The following is a 17,335-nucleotide window of genomic DNA, read 5'->3' on the forward strand; positions in this document are numbered from 1 at the left end:
AGATTTCTCGTAATCTGTCTTCTCTTGCCTAACTTCCTTTGTGACATAATTACAGACTTATATAGCTTATATAAGTCTGTAATATAAGTTATAAACTATATAAGCTTATAGCTTATATATACCATAAGCTTCTGTGTTGCCTGATAATTTATATGCATCTAATGCATTTTTCTTCTCTGCCACGAGTCTCATTAGCATTAGCATTAGCATTAGCATTAGTAGAGGCATATGATGCAAGAAAGCAAGCTTATTCAGCATCAGCCAAAAAAAAAAAAAAAAAAAAAAAAAAAAAAAAAACCACTACTCCCATTTCACCCCTCCATTCATTCGAAATACCTGTCCAGCTGAGCCTTAAATTTATTTAGGCTATCAACTTCAACAACAAGCGATGGGAGTCTATTCCACAAACCAACTGCCCGCTGGCTAAAGGCAAATTTCCGCACATCTATCCGACATCCGTCCTTCCTCAATTTGAATTTATGCCCTCTCAGGTGATTATTCTGAGCAAGAGGAAGAATCCCATCGGCATTGAGCATGCTCAAGCCATTCAAAGCCTTATACACCTCTATCAGATCACCTCGCCGATGCCTAGTCTCCAGGCTCTGTAATTTGCAAAACTTAAGCCTTTCTTCGTAAGAGCAACCCTTTGTTCCATTCACTAATCTTGTTGCCCTTCTCTGTACTCGTTCGAGCAGCTCTACATCCTTCTTGAAATGAGTCCTCCAGACCTGTATACAGTACTCAAGGTGTGGCCTGACCAATGCCTTATACAAGGGAATAATCACATCCTTATCCCTGCTAGAAAAATTCCTGTATATCATTGACAAGACACCATGAGCTACTCTTGCAGCTCGTCTGCACTGTTCAGAGAACTTCATATCTGCCTGCACAATTACCCCCAGGTCCTTTTCATTCTCTACCACTGTCAGCGTAGTACCACAGAGTTGATACGTTGATCTGGGGTTACTGTTTCCCATATGTAGTACTTTACATTTGTCAATGTTAAACTTCATTTGCCACCTCTCAGCCCATCTGCTCAACCTTTCCAGATCCTGTTGCAGCAGCATAGTATCAGTAGTGTCCTTAACAACCCTGCCAACCTTGGTATCGTCTGCAAACTTGGACATTAAGCCTGATACACCATCATCAATATCATTTATAAATACAGAAAACAACAATGGACCCAACACTGAACCCTGAGGAACTCCACTAATAACATTAGTCCACGCTGAGCAGTGTCCATTGATTACCACTCTCTGTCTTCTGCCACTCAACCATCCCCTTATCCATAGCAGCAATTTGCCTCCAATGCCACACTTCTCCAATTTGTGCAGCAGTCTTCCATGCGCAACAGTATCAAAAGCCTTTCTAAGATCCAAATATATAATATCAAAGTTATTCCCTGCATCCAGTTCTTTTGTGACTACATCATAGTATCCAATCAAATTGGTCAGACAAGACCTGCCCTTAACAAACCCATGCTGTGTCTGAGCTATAACTGAATTCTTGTCCAGATGATCCTGCAGTGCTTCTTTAACCAGTGCCTCCATTAATTTTCCTGGAACCGAAGTTAAACTAACAGGTCTATAATTACTTGTGTCAGCCTTTGATCCTCCTTTGTGAATTGGGGTTACATTTGCACATCTCCAGTCCATGGGTACCTCCCCTGAGTCCAAAGAAGCTCTCATAATTATGGCTAGGGGTTTGCTTACTTCCTTTGCTGCCTCCTTTAATATAACTGGATAGATCCCATCCACCCCTGGTGCCTTTTTTATGTTTATCCTCAGCAATTTCTCCTCCACTTTCCTCTCAGTTATTAAAAAATAATCTAGCTCACTGCCAATGTGTACTTCACCTACGACATTCCCCTTCCTGAATAACTCCTCATGTGTGAATGTAGATGCAAAATACTCATTTAGATTGTTAGCCACCTGAGCAGGATCCTCAACTGTTGAACCATCAACATCCAGTGGACCAATCTGATTCATCCCTTTCCTTCTTGAGTTTAAATAGGTAAAGAACTCTTTTCTGTTTTTCTTTGCGTCCTTTGCCAAGGATTTCTCATAATCTGCCTTTGCCTGCCTAATCTCCTTTGTGACTTGGTTACAGACCAACTTATATCTATCATAGGCTTCCATGTCACCCATTAATTTGTATGTATCCCATGCATTTTTCTTCTCTGCCATATGTCTCATTAGTTCATCTGACAACCATTTAGGCCTGAACCTTGAACAATATTTCTTGGTTGGTATGTAAAGCCTGGTAGCTTCCAAGATTAGTTCCTTGAATGCTTCCCATTTTGAATTTGCTGTTGGTAACATCATCAGTTGGTCCCACTGTATAGAATTTAAATACTGTCTCAGACCATCATAGTCGCCTTTACGAAAGCAAAAACCCTACCCTTTGCCTCTGATGGTAGTTACCTCCTTGAGTAAATCCCACTTCAGCACACTGTGATCACTGCCACCCAGTGGTTCCTTTATCTGCAGATTCCTAATGCATGAAGAATCACTACTGATAATCAGATCAAGAGTATTACTCCCTCTAGTTGCCTCCCGAACATGCTGGTGTAGAAAACAATCATCCAATAAATCCACAAAAGCCCTGCTAGTGTGTGAGTGACCAACCCACAAATTCCAGTCAATATCTGGGAAATTAAAATCCCCCATTATAAGACTCTCTGATTTACTGGCCCATTCTATTTCCCTGTACAGTATCTTATTATACTCATCAGAGTCATTAGGCCTATAGCACACTCCTACTCTCAATTTTGATTTACCTATGCTTATGTCACACCAAACTGTCTCGACACTGCCCTGTCCATCAATGTCGACTGGCTTCACTTCCTTGGATTTTATGTGTTTTTTAACTAATAGCATAACCCCTCCTCCCCTCCTGTCCTGTCTATCCTTTCTATACACATTGTACTCCCCAAATTCCAGTTCTGCATTCCTTATATCTGTGTGACACCACGTCTCTGATATCCCAACAATATCTGCCTTTGATGTTTTGAGCAATACCTCAAATTCATCAAATTTATTTACTAAACTCCTAGCATTGGTGTACACGCAAGTATACCTGCACTTGTTTCTATTCTTAGCTACCCTAACACAACCCATGTATTTTCTTGTATCACAATGACTTCCAGCAGTCTCTGAAATATCCTGCATCTTGTTTTTCAGGCTTCTGCTCATTCCAATAGAAGCAGTGCAAGAATCTCTTTCACCTCTGCCAGTGGCTACAGTTAATCCATTAGTCTTTGTCTCCCCCCAAGCTAGCAGTTTTCCGACCCACCTAACACTGCCTCGATAGCATCAGCAAATATTCTTGCACCCTTTCTATTTAAGTGTATCCCATCCCTGTAGAAGCAATCTCTCCTGTTAACAAGTACATTCCAGGCTGAAAAAAATTCTACTCCTTGAGCCTTGCACAATCTTTCCAGGGCCGAATTGATCGACAAGGCTCTCATCATATACTTCCTCCTATCGTGTCTGGGCAGAATTGCAGACACTTTCAAATTTAACCCTACTTCACGGCTTTTTTTCAACAGTGACCTGTACTTGTTAAGTAATTCCGCTGGTCTCCTACTCTTAATGTCATTAGTGCCAACGTGTACAACTATATCACCTTTTGTGCCCTTAAAAGATGATATCTGCTCTACAACGTCATCAACCCTTGCCCCTGGCAGACATACCCTGGTCCTGTTCCACCTATCCTTTTTACAAAGCATGTTCCCCGTTTCCCTGACAATAGAGTCACCAACAACTACTAGTTCCTGTGGGACCAGTGCATTCTGCCTTGGGGGCTGCCTCTGTGTTGCAAGATGACCAAGTGCAAGCTCTGGCATTGATGTGGGCAGCTGAATGCTTCCCATTTAGAATTTACTGTTGGTAGCATCATCAGTTGGTCCCACTGTATAGAATTTAAAAACTGTCTGAGACCACTGTAGTCAGCTTTATGAAAGCAAAAAACCCTTCCCTTTATCCATGATGATAGTTACAACTTTAAGTAAATCCTACATCACTACACTGTGATCACTGCTACCTGGTGGTTCCTTTATCTGCAGATTCTTAATGCATGAATAATCACTGCTGATAATCAGATCAAGAGTATTACTCCCTCAGGTTGCGTCTCGAACATGTTGCTGTAGAAAGCAATCAGACAATAAATCCACAAATATCTAGCTAGTCTGTGAGTGACCAATCCACAAGTTCTAGTCAATATCTGGGAAATTAAAATCCCCTATTATTATGAGACATTCTATTTACTGGCCCAGTCTTATTTCTCTGTATAGTTATCCATTGTACTCATCAGAGTCATTAAGCCTATAACACATTCCTACCCTCATTTTTGCTTTCCCGGTGCTTTTATTACATTAAACTGACTCAACATTGCACTGTCCACCAGTGTCAACTGGATGCACTGCCTTAGATATTATGTGTTTCTTGACTACTAGCATAACAACCTCTTCCTCTCTTTCTATCCTGTCTATCCTTTCTGTACACATTGCACTCACCAAATTCCAATTCTGCATTCCTTATATCTGTGTGAAACCATGTCTCCAATATCTCAACAGTAACCACCTTTCATGTCTTGACAAGCACTTAAAATTCATCAAATTTATTTACTATACTGCTAGAATTGGTGTACATGCATGTAAACATGCACCTCTTCTTACTCTTAGTACCCTAACACTGCCCGTGTATTTACTTGTTTCGTGATGGCTCACAGCAGTTCTTTAAATGCCCAGGAACTCACTTTTCAGGCTGCTTCCCATTCCAATAGAAGCAGTGCAAGAATGACTTACACCTCTGCCTGTGAATCCCTCCAAGCTAGCAGTTTTCCGATCCACCTAACACTGCTTCAATAGCATCAGCAAATATTCTTGCATTCTTTCTATTTAAGTGTATCTCCATCCCTGTAGAAGCAGTCTCCCCTGTTTTATCAAGCACAGACCACAGTGAGAAAAATTCTACCCCATGAGCCTTGCACAGTCTCTCCAAGGCTGAATTGATTGACAAGGCTCTCATCATATACTATCTCCTATCATGTATTCCCTCATATCATGTCTAGGCATAATTGCAGACACTTTGAAATTTAACTGTAACTTTTGACTGTTTTTCAGCATTGAACTATACTTGTTAAGTAAGTTTGCAGATCTTCTACTGTTAATGTCATTAGTGCCAATGTGTACAACAATATCACCTCTAACTAACATATTTTCCACATTGGGGAAATTGCATCCAAACCCTCTCTCATGCTTCTGGACTCCTTTCAAAAGAGGATAGTTTGGTTAATTAATGACCTCTCTCTTATAAAATCTCTTTGTCTCCTAAGCATACTTTTTCTGCTGTATGGTTTTTCTATATAAGTTTCCGAAGGTGCTGTTCTTTTGAATTTGCTTCTGTAATTCCCCCCTCCCTCTACCAATCCAGTCCAAATACATGCCACAACCAGCCAACACCCTTTACTGTCCAACTTAAAACTCACAGAACCAGCTATTTTTCTTCTTCCTAATTAATTCCTTCAACTTCTGTTGTTTTATACCTGCAAATGTGTTTCCTAAAAATTAAAATATGCACAAATTCAAGTTTGATGTCAAGTTATTCTTCTGTTTTCTCAGCCTTCTACCCATGCATGGTACTAAGTATTATAGGTCTAATACTTTTTGTTGTTGGGGTGGTCATTAAAAAAAAAAAAACACTTGGTGCATTGTCTCCACCTTGCACACTATTAGGACCATTATTTAAAACAAAACTTTCGCTCACCATTTCTGAGGAGGGTTATGTCTGTAACAGTATGTGTCTTGGAACAATAATCACTAGTTGATGTGTAAAAGCCAACCAAATGGAATTTCCCATGCAGAAAATTCCTAGGTAAGTTAATGTTTAGAATCATACTTGTAGAAGTTATTCTTTTTCCCACTGTGCGCTGGAAGAAAAAATAACTTAATCTCTTGGCCTTCTGGGTAATAATTAGTTCAAGATATTATTGTTTTTGTATTTAATTCATCATTTTTAAAATATTTATGTTAATATTCATTTAAATGCACATGGCATTGATTTTAGATATCATTTTAGGTTAGTCAGTTAATAGGTACAGATGAACAAGGAACTAACCTTGGCCGACGAGGACTTCGAAGGTGGATACAGAGGGTATGTGACATTAGTGTTATGATGTGGCATTATATTTTGTCAAGTAAGGAAATTATTATTATTTTTTTAAGTGGAATATTTATGGTGTATCTAGTTTCCACGTCATTTACCCATTGCATTTTAAATTGTTCCTAATCCTTAGAAAATGTCCGTAAATTGTCTATGGAAGAAAGAAATATATATAGCATTTAATATTTATGCCAATTATAGTCTACAATTGTAACTTTTTTTTTTTTTTTTTGTCCTTGCCTTTTTTCCATTGTGTATATATGGTGTCAGCATTTATATTGTTTTGGCATGAAATTTTTATGGCCGGATGCTCTTACTGACGCCAACCCTCGCCCTTTATCTGGGCTGGGGATATGCGGTGGTCATTTCCTGACCTTCCGCATCCTCCATAATTGGTGGTCACGGGCTTGAACCCTGGTCTAATCAAGAAGCGTGTGCTACGCACCACTGCTCCTGCCCACCTGGCTACGGAGGCGCCGTTTTTAGTCTATAATTGTAACTATAGGAGTTAATTGGTTGCTCTATTAAAAATGAGTTTTCATTGATTAGTAACGTTTAAACATTAAAGATAAAAGAACCCAAAGAGCCAGAAAATACCCACTGAAATTGGAGACTTGAATTTCTGTAATTTTTAATTATCAAGGAATACACAAAAGAAGGTTGTTCCAAAGAAAATAGTACATAGGATAAATGAGGAAGAGGAAACTTAGTTCTGTGAGTTCAGAAGTTCTGAACAACCACCACCTCAATGAGTAGAACAGAGGGTGCTGTTGACAAGTAAAGTCATATGTTCATAATGGTTTGGATCAGGCAGGTGGAATTACAGCTGTCAGTTTGGAAGAATATCCCATTGAAATAGGAGAAAAAAAAAATGTAGCAGAAACTGAATGTATTTTAGACAATGGAAAGGGATTTTGTGAGAGAAGGGCTATTATTTAACTGGACTGTCTTTTTCAATAGAATTGATTCAGAAGAGTACAATATTCCATGTTAGGGCAAATTTGATATTTTTATAGAGGCAATAAGTGTTTGGAGTAAAAGAACTATTGAGAGTGAAAAAGAAATCGCCCCACTTTCTTTGGTACAGGGAGTCATAATTTGCAATGTTCTTATGCCAAGAAAGATTATAAGTTAGGGTGATCACCATTAAAGATATGTAATCTTGTCTAGAAATCTGAATGTTGTTGAAGGTGATCAGGTGAGATAGAGGGCTTTGCTAGAAATAACACAGGAATGAGTTTTAGAAGGATTGAAGTTAAGTATGTTTTCTTTGCCCTATTGAAGAATTACAGAGCAAAGTTTTCTCAAACTGGAAGGTAGAAAGTAGTGTGCTATCATTCCAAAGATAAGATTTCCAGTATGTAAAGAAGGTCATTGACATCCAAGAGGAAAAAGAGTAGAAAAAAGAAATGAACCTTTGGGAATGATGATGATTAGTTGAGAAGCTTGAAGACAGAAGGCCATCTACCCTTATCTGTAGTGAGTGGCCGGAGAGAAAATGGCTACCCATTTGTAAAAAACAGAAGACAAACCATAAGATCTAAGCTTGTTTAGAAGCTTTATGCCCAAGCCTTGGACATGTCGAGCAACTTCTTGAGTTTAACCAGACTCCATTGAATTTGTCTGGCGATCAGCAACACAAGCCAAGATATCATCAGTGGATCAAGATTGAGTGAGATCCATATTGGCAGTCATTCTTCAGATGAAATATATCATGCTTTTTTGCTAGTGTTTGAATTGGTGGTTGAGGGATTTCTCCATTACTTTGGAAATAGTGGAGGTAAGTGCCATGTTTGGTAGACAGGAATTTGTCTCCCTTTATAGGAACTGCGAAAATTTCCATGCAGAAGAAAAAAGCAGTGGAACAAGAGAATGCTAAAAGGTAACACAAACTAGAAGCAAATTCAGAAGCACGAATTTTGAAAACAAGTGGAGAAATTCCATCAGGATCAGGAGACTTATTAGCTTCATTGCTCAGAACTGCATCATATGTTGAATGGAATGAATTTGCTATGGTAGAAAGTGATTTATCTAGATCATTGATATGAGAGTTAGAGGAAAGTGGGATACTAATTAGGTGGCATTATCTTTTGCATGCTTTTGGCAGATTGTAGATGGAAATGGGCATTGTATAGGTTGTGACTGAGACCACCTATGATTGCAAAAGGAATCGGGAAGTTTTTAGGTTTAAATCTTTTAACATATATGTTTGTATCTATTAGCATTAGCATTAGTAGAGGCATATGATGCAAGAAAGCAAGCTTATGCAGCATCAGCCAAAAAAAAAAAAAAAAAAAAAAGCTCTATTTTAACACTCCGTTCATTTCAAATAACTGTCCAGCTCAGTCTTAAATTTTTAGGCTATCAACTTTCACAACAAAGAATGGAAGTCTGTTCCGCCAACCAACTACCCGCTGGCTAAAGGCAAACTTCTGGCCGACCGGGCTAGCCGAGTGGGTAAAGTACCTGCCCGGCAACCCAAAGGTCGCGGGTTCGATTCCCGCCTCGGGCTTGGATCAAAGTACTGCAAAAACCTTGGGAGGTGCAATATGGCCACAGAAGCCGATGCGCCAACAACTACCAAATCAATCAATCAAGCAAACTTCTGCACATCTATTCTACATCCGTCTTTCCTCAATTTGAATTTATGCCCTCTCAGGAGGTGCCTCCGTAGCCAAGTGGGAAGGAGCAGCAGTGCGTAACATATGCTTCTTGTTAGACCAGGGTTCGATCCCGTCACCGCAAATTACGGAGGATGCGAAAAGGTCAGGGAATGACTACCGCATATTCCCGGAGCAATATGGCCGTAGTTGCTAATGCTCCTAAAAACCAAATAACAAACAAAACAAAAAACAAAAGCCCCCTCAGATGATTATTCTGAGGAAGACGAAGAACCCATCAGCATTGAGCATGCTCAAACCATTCAAGGCTTTATACACCTCAATCAGATCACCTCACAGGTGCTTAGTCTCCAGGTACTGTAATTTGCAAAACTTAACCTTTCTTCGTAAGAGCATCCCTTTGTTCCATTCACTAATCTTGTTACCCTTCTCTGTACTCTTTCCAACAGCTTTACATCCTTCTTAAAATGAGGACTCCAGACCTGTATACAGTACTCAAAGTGTGGCCTAATCATTGCCTTATATAAGGGACTAATAATCACCTCCTTATCCCTGCTAAAAAAATTCCTGTATATCATTGACAAGACACCATGAGCTACTCTTGCAGACTGTCTGCACTGCTCAAAAAACTTCATATCTACCTGCACAATTACCCCCAGGTCCTTTTCGTTCTTTACCACTGTCAGTGTAGTACCACAGAGTTGATACGTTACTCTGGAGTTACAGCTTCCCATATGTAATACTTTACATTTGTCAATGTTAAACTTCATTTGCCACCTCTCAGCCCATCTGTTCAACTTTTCTAGATCCTGTTGCAGCAGCGTACTGTCATTAGTGACCTTACCAACCCTGCCAACTTTCGTATCGTCTGCGAACTTGGCCATTAAGCTTGATATACCATCATCAATATCATTTATAAATACAGAAAACAACAATGGACCCAACACTGAACCCTGAGGGACTCCACTAATAATATTAGTCCATAATTAGCAGTGTCCATTGATTGCTACTCACTCTCTTCTCCCACTGAACCATCCCTTTATTCATAGTAGTAATTTGCCTACAAAGCCACACTGCTCCAATTTCTTCAGCAGTCTTCCATGTGCAACAGTATCAAAAGCCCTTATATGATCCAAATATATGATATCAAAGTTATTTCCTGCAGCCAGTTCCTTTGTGACCACATCATAGTATCCAATCAAATTGGTCAGACAAGACTTCCCCTTAACAAACCCATGCTGTGTCCGAGCTGTAACTGAAGTCTTGTCTAGATGATCCTGCAGTGCTTCTTTAGTGCCTCCATTAATTTTCCTGGAACAGAAGTTACACTAACAGGTCTATAATTAATTGTGTCGCCCTTTGATCCTCCTTTGTGAATTGGGGATACATTTGCACATTTCCAGTACCTCTTCTGAGGCCAAAGAATCTCTCATAATTATGGCTAAGGGTTTGCTTACTTCCTTTGCTGCCTCCTTTAATATAACTGGATAGATCCCGTCCACCCCGGGTGCCGTTTTTATGTTTATCTTCAACAATTTCTCCTCCACTTTCCTCTCAGTTATTACAAAATCATCTAGCTCACTGCCAGAGTTTAACTTAACTCTGTCGTTCCCCTCCCTGAATAACTCTTCGTGTGTGAATGTAGATGAAAAATACTCATTTAGTTTGTTAGCCACCCGAGCAGGATCATCAACAGTTGAATCATCAATATCCAGTTGACCAATCTGAGTCATCCCCTTCCTTCTAGAGTTTACGTAGGTAAATAACTCTTTGCTGTTTTTCTTTGCATCCTTTGCCAAAGATTTCTCATAATCTGCTTTTGCCTGCCTAACCTCCTTTGTGACTTGGTTACAGACCAGCATATATCTATCATAGGCTTCCATGTCACCCATTAATTTATATTTTTCCCATGCATTTTTCTTCTTTGCCATATGTCTCATTAGTTCATCTGATATCCATTTAGGCCTAAACCTTGAACAATATTTCTTAGTTGGTATGTAAAGCCTAGTAGCTTCCAAAATAATTTCTTTGAATGCTTCCCAATTTGAATTTGCTATTGGTAACATCATCAGTTGGTCCCACCATATAGAATTTAAATACTGTCTCATGCCACCGTAGTCGCCTATACGAAAGCAAAAACCGTGATCACTGCCACCTAGTGGTTCATGCATTAAGAATCTGCAGATTCTTAATGCATGAAGAATCACTACTGAAAATCCGATCAAGAGTATTACTCCCTCTAGTTGCCTCCTGAACATGCTGATGTAGAAAACAATCATCCAATAAATCCACAAAAGCCTTGCTAGTGTGTGAGTGACCAACCCACAAATTTGAGTCAATATCTGGGAAATTATAATCCCCCATTATAAGACTCTCTGATTCACTGACCCACTCTATTTCTCTGTACAGTTTCTTATTATACTCATCAGAGTCATTAGGCCTCTAACACACTCCTACTCTCAATTTTGATCTCCCAATGCCTATGTCACACCAAACTGACTCGACACTGCACTGTCCAGCGATGTTGACTGGCTTCACTTCTTTGGATTTTATGTGTTTCTGAACTAATAGCATAACCTTCCTATCCTGACTATCATTTTTGTACACGTTGTACTCTCCAAATTCCAGTTCTGCATTTCTCATATCTGTGTGACACCATGTATTCTTGATACACTGGCTGCCTCCGTAGCCAGGTGGGAAGGAGCAGCAGTGAGCACACACTTCTTGATTAGACCGGGGTTTGAGCCCGTCACCACCAAATACGGAGGATGCGGAAAGGTTCATGGAATAACCACCGCATATCCCGGAGTAATATGGCCTTAGTTGCTAATGCTCCTAAAAACCAAACAAACAAACAAACAAAAAACTTGATACACTGATGTAGTTGAGGTAAAAAGTTGGAGAGTGATAATGATGATACCTACTTCTTTACATAATGTGGCATTGGAAGTATTCAATGTACAACCACACATACTGCTGATAATCAGCAGTATTCAATGTACAACCACACATACTGCTGATAATCCCTCTAATCATGAGCTGTCAGAGTACAGGGAGTAAGATTATAGAATAGCTGACATGGATACTCTTAAAGATTAGTATTAGTTATTGTCTGTTAGACCACTTAGCAGCTGGCCTTGAAAAGACATGAACCTTACTGCATGATAAGGGTGATTGGGAGAATAATAGCTTAACAGGACAGACTGCTTCTACAGGGATGGGATACACTTAGCATTAGCATTGGTATTAGTAGAGGCGGCATATGATGCAACAAAGCAAGCTCATTCAGCATCAGCCAAAAAAAAAAAAAAAAAAAAAAAAAAAAGCACAACCACTACTCCCATTTCACCCCTCCGTTCGTTCGAAATACCTGTCCAGCTGAGCCTTAAATTTGTTTAGGCTATCAACTTCAACAACAAGTGATGGAAGTCTATTCGATAAACCAACTGCCCGCTGGCTAAAGGCAAATTTCTGCACATCTATCCAACATCCGTCCTTCTTCAATTTGAATTTATGCCCTCTCAGGTGATTATTCTGAGCAGGAGAAAGAATCCCATCGGCATTGAGCATGCTCAAGACATTCAAAGCCTTATACACCTCTATCAGATCACCTCGCCGATGCCTAGTCTCCAGACTCTGTAATTTGCAAAACTTAAGCCTTTCTTCGTAGGAGCAACCCTTTGTTCCATTCACTAATCTTGTTGCCCGTCTCTGTACTCGTTCCAGCAGCTCTACATCCTTCTTAAAATGAGGTCTCCGGACCTGTATACAGTACTCAAGGTGTGGCCTGACCAATGCCTTATACAAGGGAATAATCACATCCCTATCCTGCTAGAAAAATTCCTGTATATCATTGACAAGACACCATGAGCTACTTTTGCAGCTCGTCTGCACTGCTCAGAGAACTTCATATCTGCCTGCACAATTACCCCCAGGTCCTTTTCATTCTCTACCACTGTCAGCGTAGTACCACAGAGTTGATACGTTGATCTGGGGTTACTGTTTCCCATATGTAGTACTTTACATTTGTCAATGTTAAACTTCATTTGCCACCTCTCAGCCCATCTGCTCAACTTTCCAGATCCTGTTGCAGCAGCATAGCATCAGTAGTGTCCTTAACAACCCTGCCAACCTTTGTATCGTCTGCAAACTTGGACATTAAGCTTGATATACCATCATCTATATCATTTATAAATACAGAAAACAACAATGGACCCAACACTGAACCCTGAGGATCTCCACTAATAACATTAGTCCACGTTGAGCAGTGTCCATTGATTACCACTCTCTGTCTTCTGCCACTCAACCATCCCTTTATCCATAGCAGCAATTTACCTCCAATGCCACACTGCTCCAATTTGTGCAGCAGTCTTCCATGCGCAACAATATCAAAAGCCTTTCTAAAATCCAAATATATAATATCAAAGTTATTCCCTGCATCCAGTTCTTTTGTGACTACATCATAGTATCCAATCAAATTGGTCAGACAAGACCTGCCCTTAACAAAACCATGCTGTGTCTGAGCTATAACTGAATTCTTGTCCAGATGATCCTGCAGTGCTTCTTTAACCAGTGCCTCCATTAATTTTCCTGGAACCGAAGTTAAAGTAACAGGTCTATAATTACTTGTGTCAGCCTTTGATCCTCCTTTGTGAATTGGGGTTACATTTGCACATCTCCAGTCTATGGGTACCTCCCCTGAGTCCAAAGAAGCTCTCATAATTATGGCTAAGGGTTTGCTTACTTCCTTTGGTGCCTCCTTTAATATAACTGGATAAATCCCATCCACCCCGGGTGCCTTTTTTATGTTTATCCTCAACAATTTCTCCTCCACTTTCCTCTCAGTTATTAGAAAATCATCTAGCTCACTGCCAATGTTTACTTCACCTACGACATTCCCCTTCCTGAATAACTCCTCATGTGTGAATGTAGATGCAAAAAACTTGTTTAGATTGTTAGCCACCTGAGCAGGATCCTCTACTGTTGAACCATCAACATCCAGTGGACCGATCTGATTCATCCCTTTCCTTCTTGAGTTAAAATAGGTAAAGAACTCTTTTCTGTTTTTCTTTGCATCCTTTGCCAAGTATTTCTCATAATCTGCCTTTGCCTGCCTAATCTCCTTTGTGACTTGGTTACACACCAACTTATATCTGTGATAGGCTTCCATGTCACCCATTAATTTGTATGTATTCTTGAATTTTTCTTCTCTGCCATATGTCTCATTAGTTCATCTGACAACCATTTAGGCCTGAACCTTGAACAGTATTTCTTGGCTGGTATGTAAAGCGTGGTAGCTTCCAAGATTAGTTCCTTGAATGCTTCCCATTTTGAATTTGCTGTTGGTAACATCATCAGTTGGTCCCACTGTATAGAATTTAAATACTGTCTCAGCCCATCATAGTCGCCTTGACGAAAAGAAAAAACCCTTCCCTTTACCTCTGATGGTAGTTACCTCTTTGAGTAAATCCCACTTCAGCACACTGTGATCACTGCCACCTAGTGGTTCCTTTATCTGCAGATTCTTAATGCATGAAGAAGCACTACTGATAATCAGATCAAGAGTATTACTCCCTCTAGTTGCCTCCCGAACATACTGGTGTAGAAAACAATCATCCAATAAATCCACAAAAGCCTTGCTAGTGTGTGAGTGACCATCCCAAAAATTCCAGTCAATATCTGGGAAATTAAAATCCTCCATTATAAGACTCTCTGATTTACTGGCCCCTTCTATTTCCCTGTACAGTATCTTATTATACTCTTCAGAGTCATTAGGCCTATAGCACACTCCTACTCTCAATTTTGATTTACCCATGCTTATGTCACACCAAACTGACTCGACACTGCCCTGTCCATCGATGTCGACTGGCTTCACTTCCTTCGATTTTATGTGTTTTTTAACTAATAGCATAACCCCTCCTCCCTTCCTATCCTGTCTATCCTTTCTGTAGACGTTGTACTCCCCAAATTCCAGTTCTGCATTCCTTATATCTGTGTGACACCATGTCTCTGATATCCCAACAATATCTGCCTTTGATGTTTTGAGCAAAACCTCAAATTCATCAAATTTATTTACTAAACTCCTAGCATTGGTGTACACGCAAGTATACATGCACCTGTTTCTATTCTTAGCTACCCTAACACAACCCATGTGTTTAATTGTACCGCAATGACTTCCAGCAGTCTCTGAAATATCCTGCATATTGTTTTTCAGGTTTCTGCTCATTCCAATAGAAGCAGTGCAAGAATCTCTTTCACCTCTGCCAGTGGCTACTGTTAATCTATTTGTCTTTGTCTCCCCCCAAGCTAGCAGTTTTCCGACCCACCTAACACTGCCTCGATAGCATCAGCAAATATTCTTGCACCCTTTCTATTTAAGTGTATCCCATCCCTGTAGAAGCAATCTCTCCTGTTAACAAGTACAGTCCAGGCTGAAAAAAATTCTACCCCTTGAGCCTTGCACAATCTTTCCAGGGACGAATCGATCGACAAGGCTCTCATCATATACTCCCTCCTATCGTGTCTGGGCAGAATTGCAGACACTTTCAAATTCAACCCTACCTCACGGCTTTTTTTCAACAGTGACCTAAAAAAACAGGGTGCAAGGATATTTGCTGATGCTATCGAGGCAGTGTTAGGTGGGTCAGAAAACTGATAGCTTGGGGGGATACAAGGACTAATAGTTTAACAGTAGCCGTAGGCAGAGGTGAAGGTGATTCTTGCACAACTTCTGTTAGAATAAGTATCGACCTGGAGCGAGGGGTGTTGGGGGTTTCAGGGACGGATGTCTGTCATCGTGAAACAGGTGGATATATGGGATGTGTTAGAGTGGCTGGGAATAGGAATAGGTGCATGTATACTTGCATGTATACCAATGCTAGAAGTATAGTAAATAAATTTGATGAATTTGAAGTGTTAGTCAAGACATCAAAGGCGGATATTGTTGGGCTATCAGAGACATGGTGTCACACAGATATAAGGAATGCCGAACTGGAATTTGGGGAGTACAATGTGTACAGAAAGGATAGACAGGATAGGAAGGGAGGAGGTGTCATGCTGTTAATTAAGAAAAACATAAAATCAAAAGAAGTGCATCCAGTTGATATAGATGAACAGTGCACTGTTGAGTCAGTTTGGTGTGACATAAGCACTGCGAAAGCAAAAATAAGAGTAGAAGTGTGTTATAGGCCTAATGACTCGAATGAGTACAATGAACAATTGTACAGAGAAATAGAGTGGGCTAGTAAATCGGAATGTCTTATAATGGGAGATTTTAACTTCCCAGATATTGACTGGAACTTGTGGTTTGGTCACTCACACACTAGTGAGACTTTTGTGGATTTATTGGATGATTGTTTTCTGCAGCAGCATGTTCGAGAGGCATCCAGAGAGAGTAATACTCTTGATCTAGTTATCAGCAGTGATCATTCATGTATTAGGAATTTGCAGATAAAAGAACCACTAGGTGGCAGTGATCACAGTGTACTGACGTGGGATTTACTTAAAGATTTAATTACGATCAGGGGTAAAGGAAAGGGTTTTTGCTTCCGTAAAGGCGAGTACAGTGGTCTCCGACAGTTTTTAAATTCTGTACAGTGGGATCAAATGACGATGTTACCAACAGTAAATTCTAAGTGGGAAGCATTCAAGGAATTTATCGTGGGTGATACTAAAAGTTTCATATATATTAAGAAATATTGTACAAGGTTTAGGCCTAAATGGTTGTCAAATGAACTAATGAGACTCGTAACAGAGAAGAAAAATGCATGGGATGCATATAAATTATCAAGTGACTCAGAAGCCCATGGCAGATATAAATTAATCTGTAATCAGGTCACAAAGGAGGTTCGGCAGGCGAAGGGAGATTACAAGAAATCCTTGGCAAAGGGTGCTAAGAAAAACAGCAAGGATTTCTTTACTTATATAAACTCTAAAAGGATGGGAATGAATCTGATTGGTCCACTTGACATCTATGGTTCGACTGTTGATGATTCTGCTCAGATAGCAAACAAACTGAATGAGTATTTTGCATCTACATTCACACGTGAGGAATTATTAAGGTTTGAAAATGGCAGAAGGTTATCAAATTGTAGCAGTGTGCTTAATGATTTTGTAATAACTGAGAGCAAAGTGAAGAGAAATTGTTGAAGTTAAACGTAAGAAAAGCACCTGGGGTGGATGGGATCTATCCAGTTATATTAAAGGAGGCGGCAAAGCAACTAAGCAAACCCTTAGCCATAATTATGAGAGCATCCTTGGACTCAGGGGAGGTTCCCACGGACTGGAGATGTGCAAATGTATCCCCAATTCACAAATGGGGATCGAATGGTGACACGAGTAATTACAGACCAGTTAGTTTAACTTAGTCGCTGGTTAAAGATGCATTGCAGGATCATCTAGACAAGACTGCAGCAATAATTCAGACACAGAATGGGTTTGTTAAGGTAAAGTCTTGTCTGACAAATTTAATAGGATATTATGATGTGGTTACAAAGGAACTGGATGCAAAAAATTATTTTGATATCATATATTTGGATTTCAGGAAAGCTT

The 17,335-nt window shown here is 39.9% G+C and overlaps 1 protein-coding gene across 1 annotated transcript in view; it reads left to right on the top strand.

Moving 5' to 3' along the window:
* LOC150088286 (cubilin-like) overlaps positions 1–17,335 on the top strand; it is a 670,594-nt gene that overhangs the window by 122,267 nt on the left and 530,992 nt on the right. The window contains exon 5 of the mRNA XM_090370103.1: positions 6,081–6,155. Coding sequence (XP_090226229.1) covers positions 6,081–6,155 — 75 coding nt within the window. The remainder of the gene's footprint in view (positions 1–6,080; positions 6,156–17,335) is intronic.

Source organism: Mastigoproctus giganteus, chromosome 3 (genome assembly GCF_048544385.1).
Source record: "Mastigoproctus giganteus isolate SK-2022 chromosome 3, ASM4854438v1, whole genome shotgun sequence".
In the NCBI taxonomy this organism is placed as follows: domain Eukaryota; kingdom Metazoa; phylum Arthropoda; class Arachnida; order Uropygi; family Thelyphonidae; genus Mastigoproctus; species Mastigoproctus giganteus.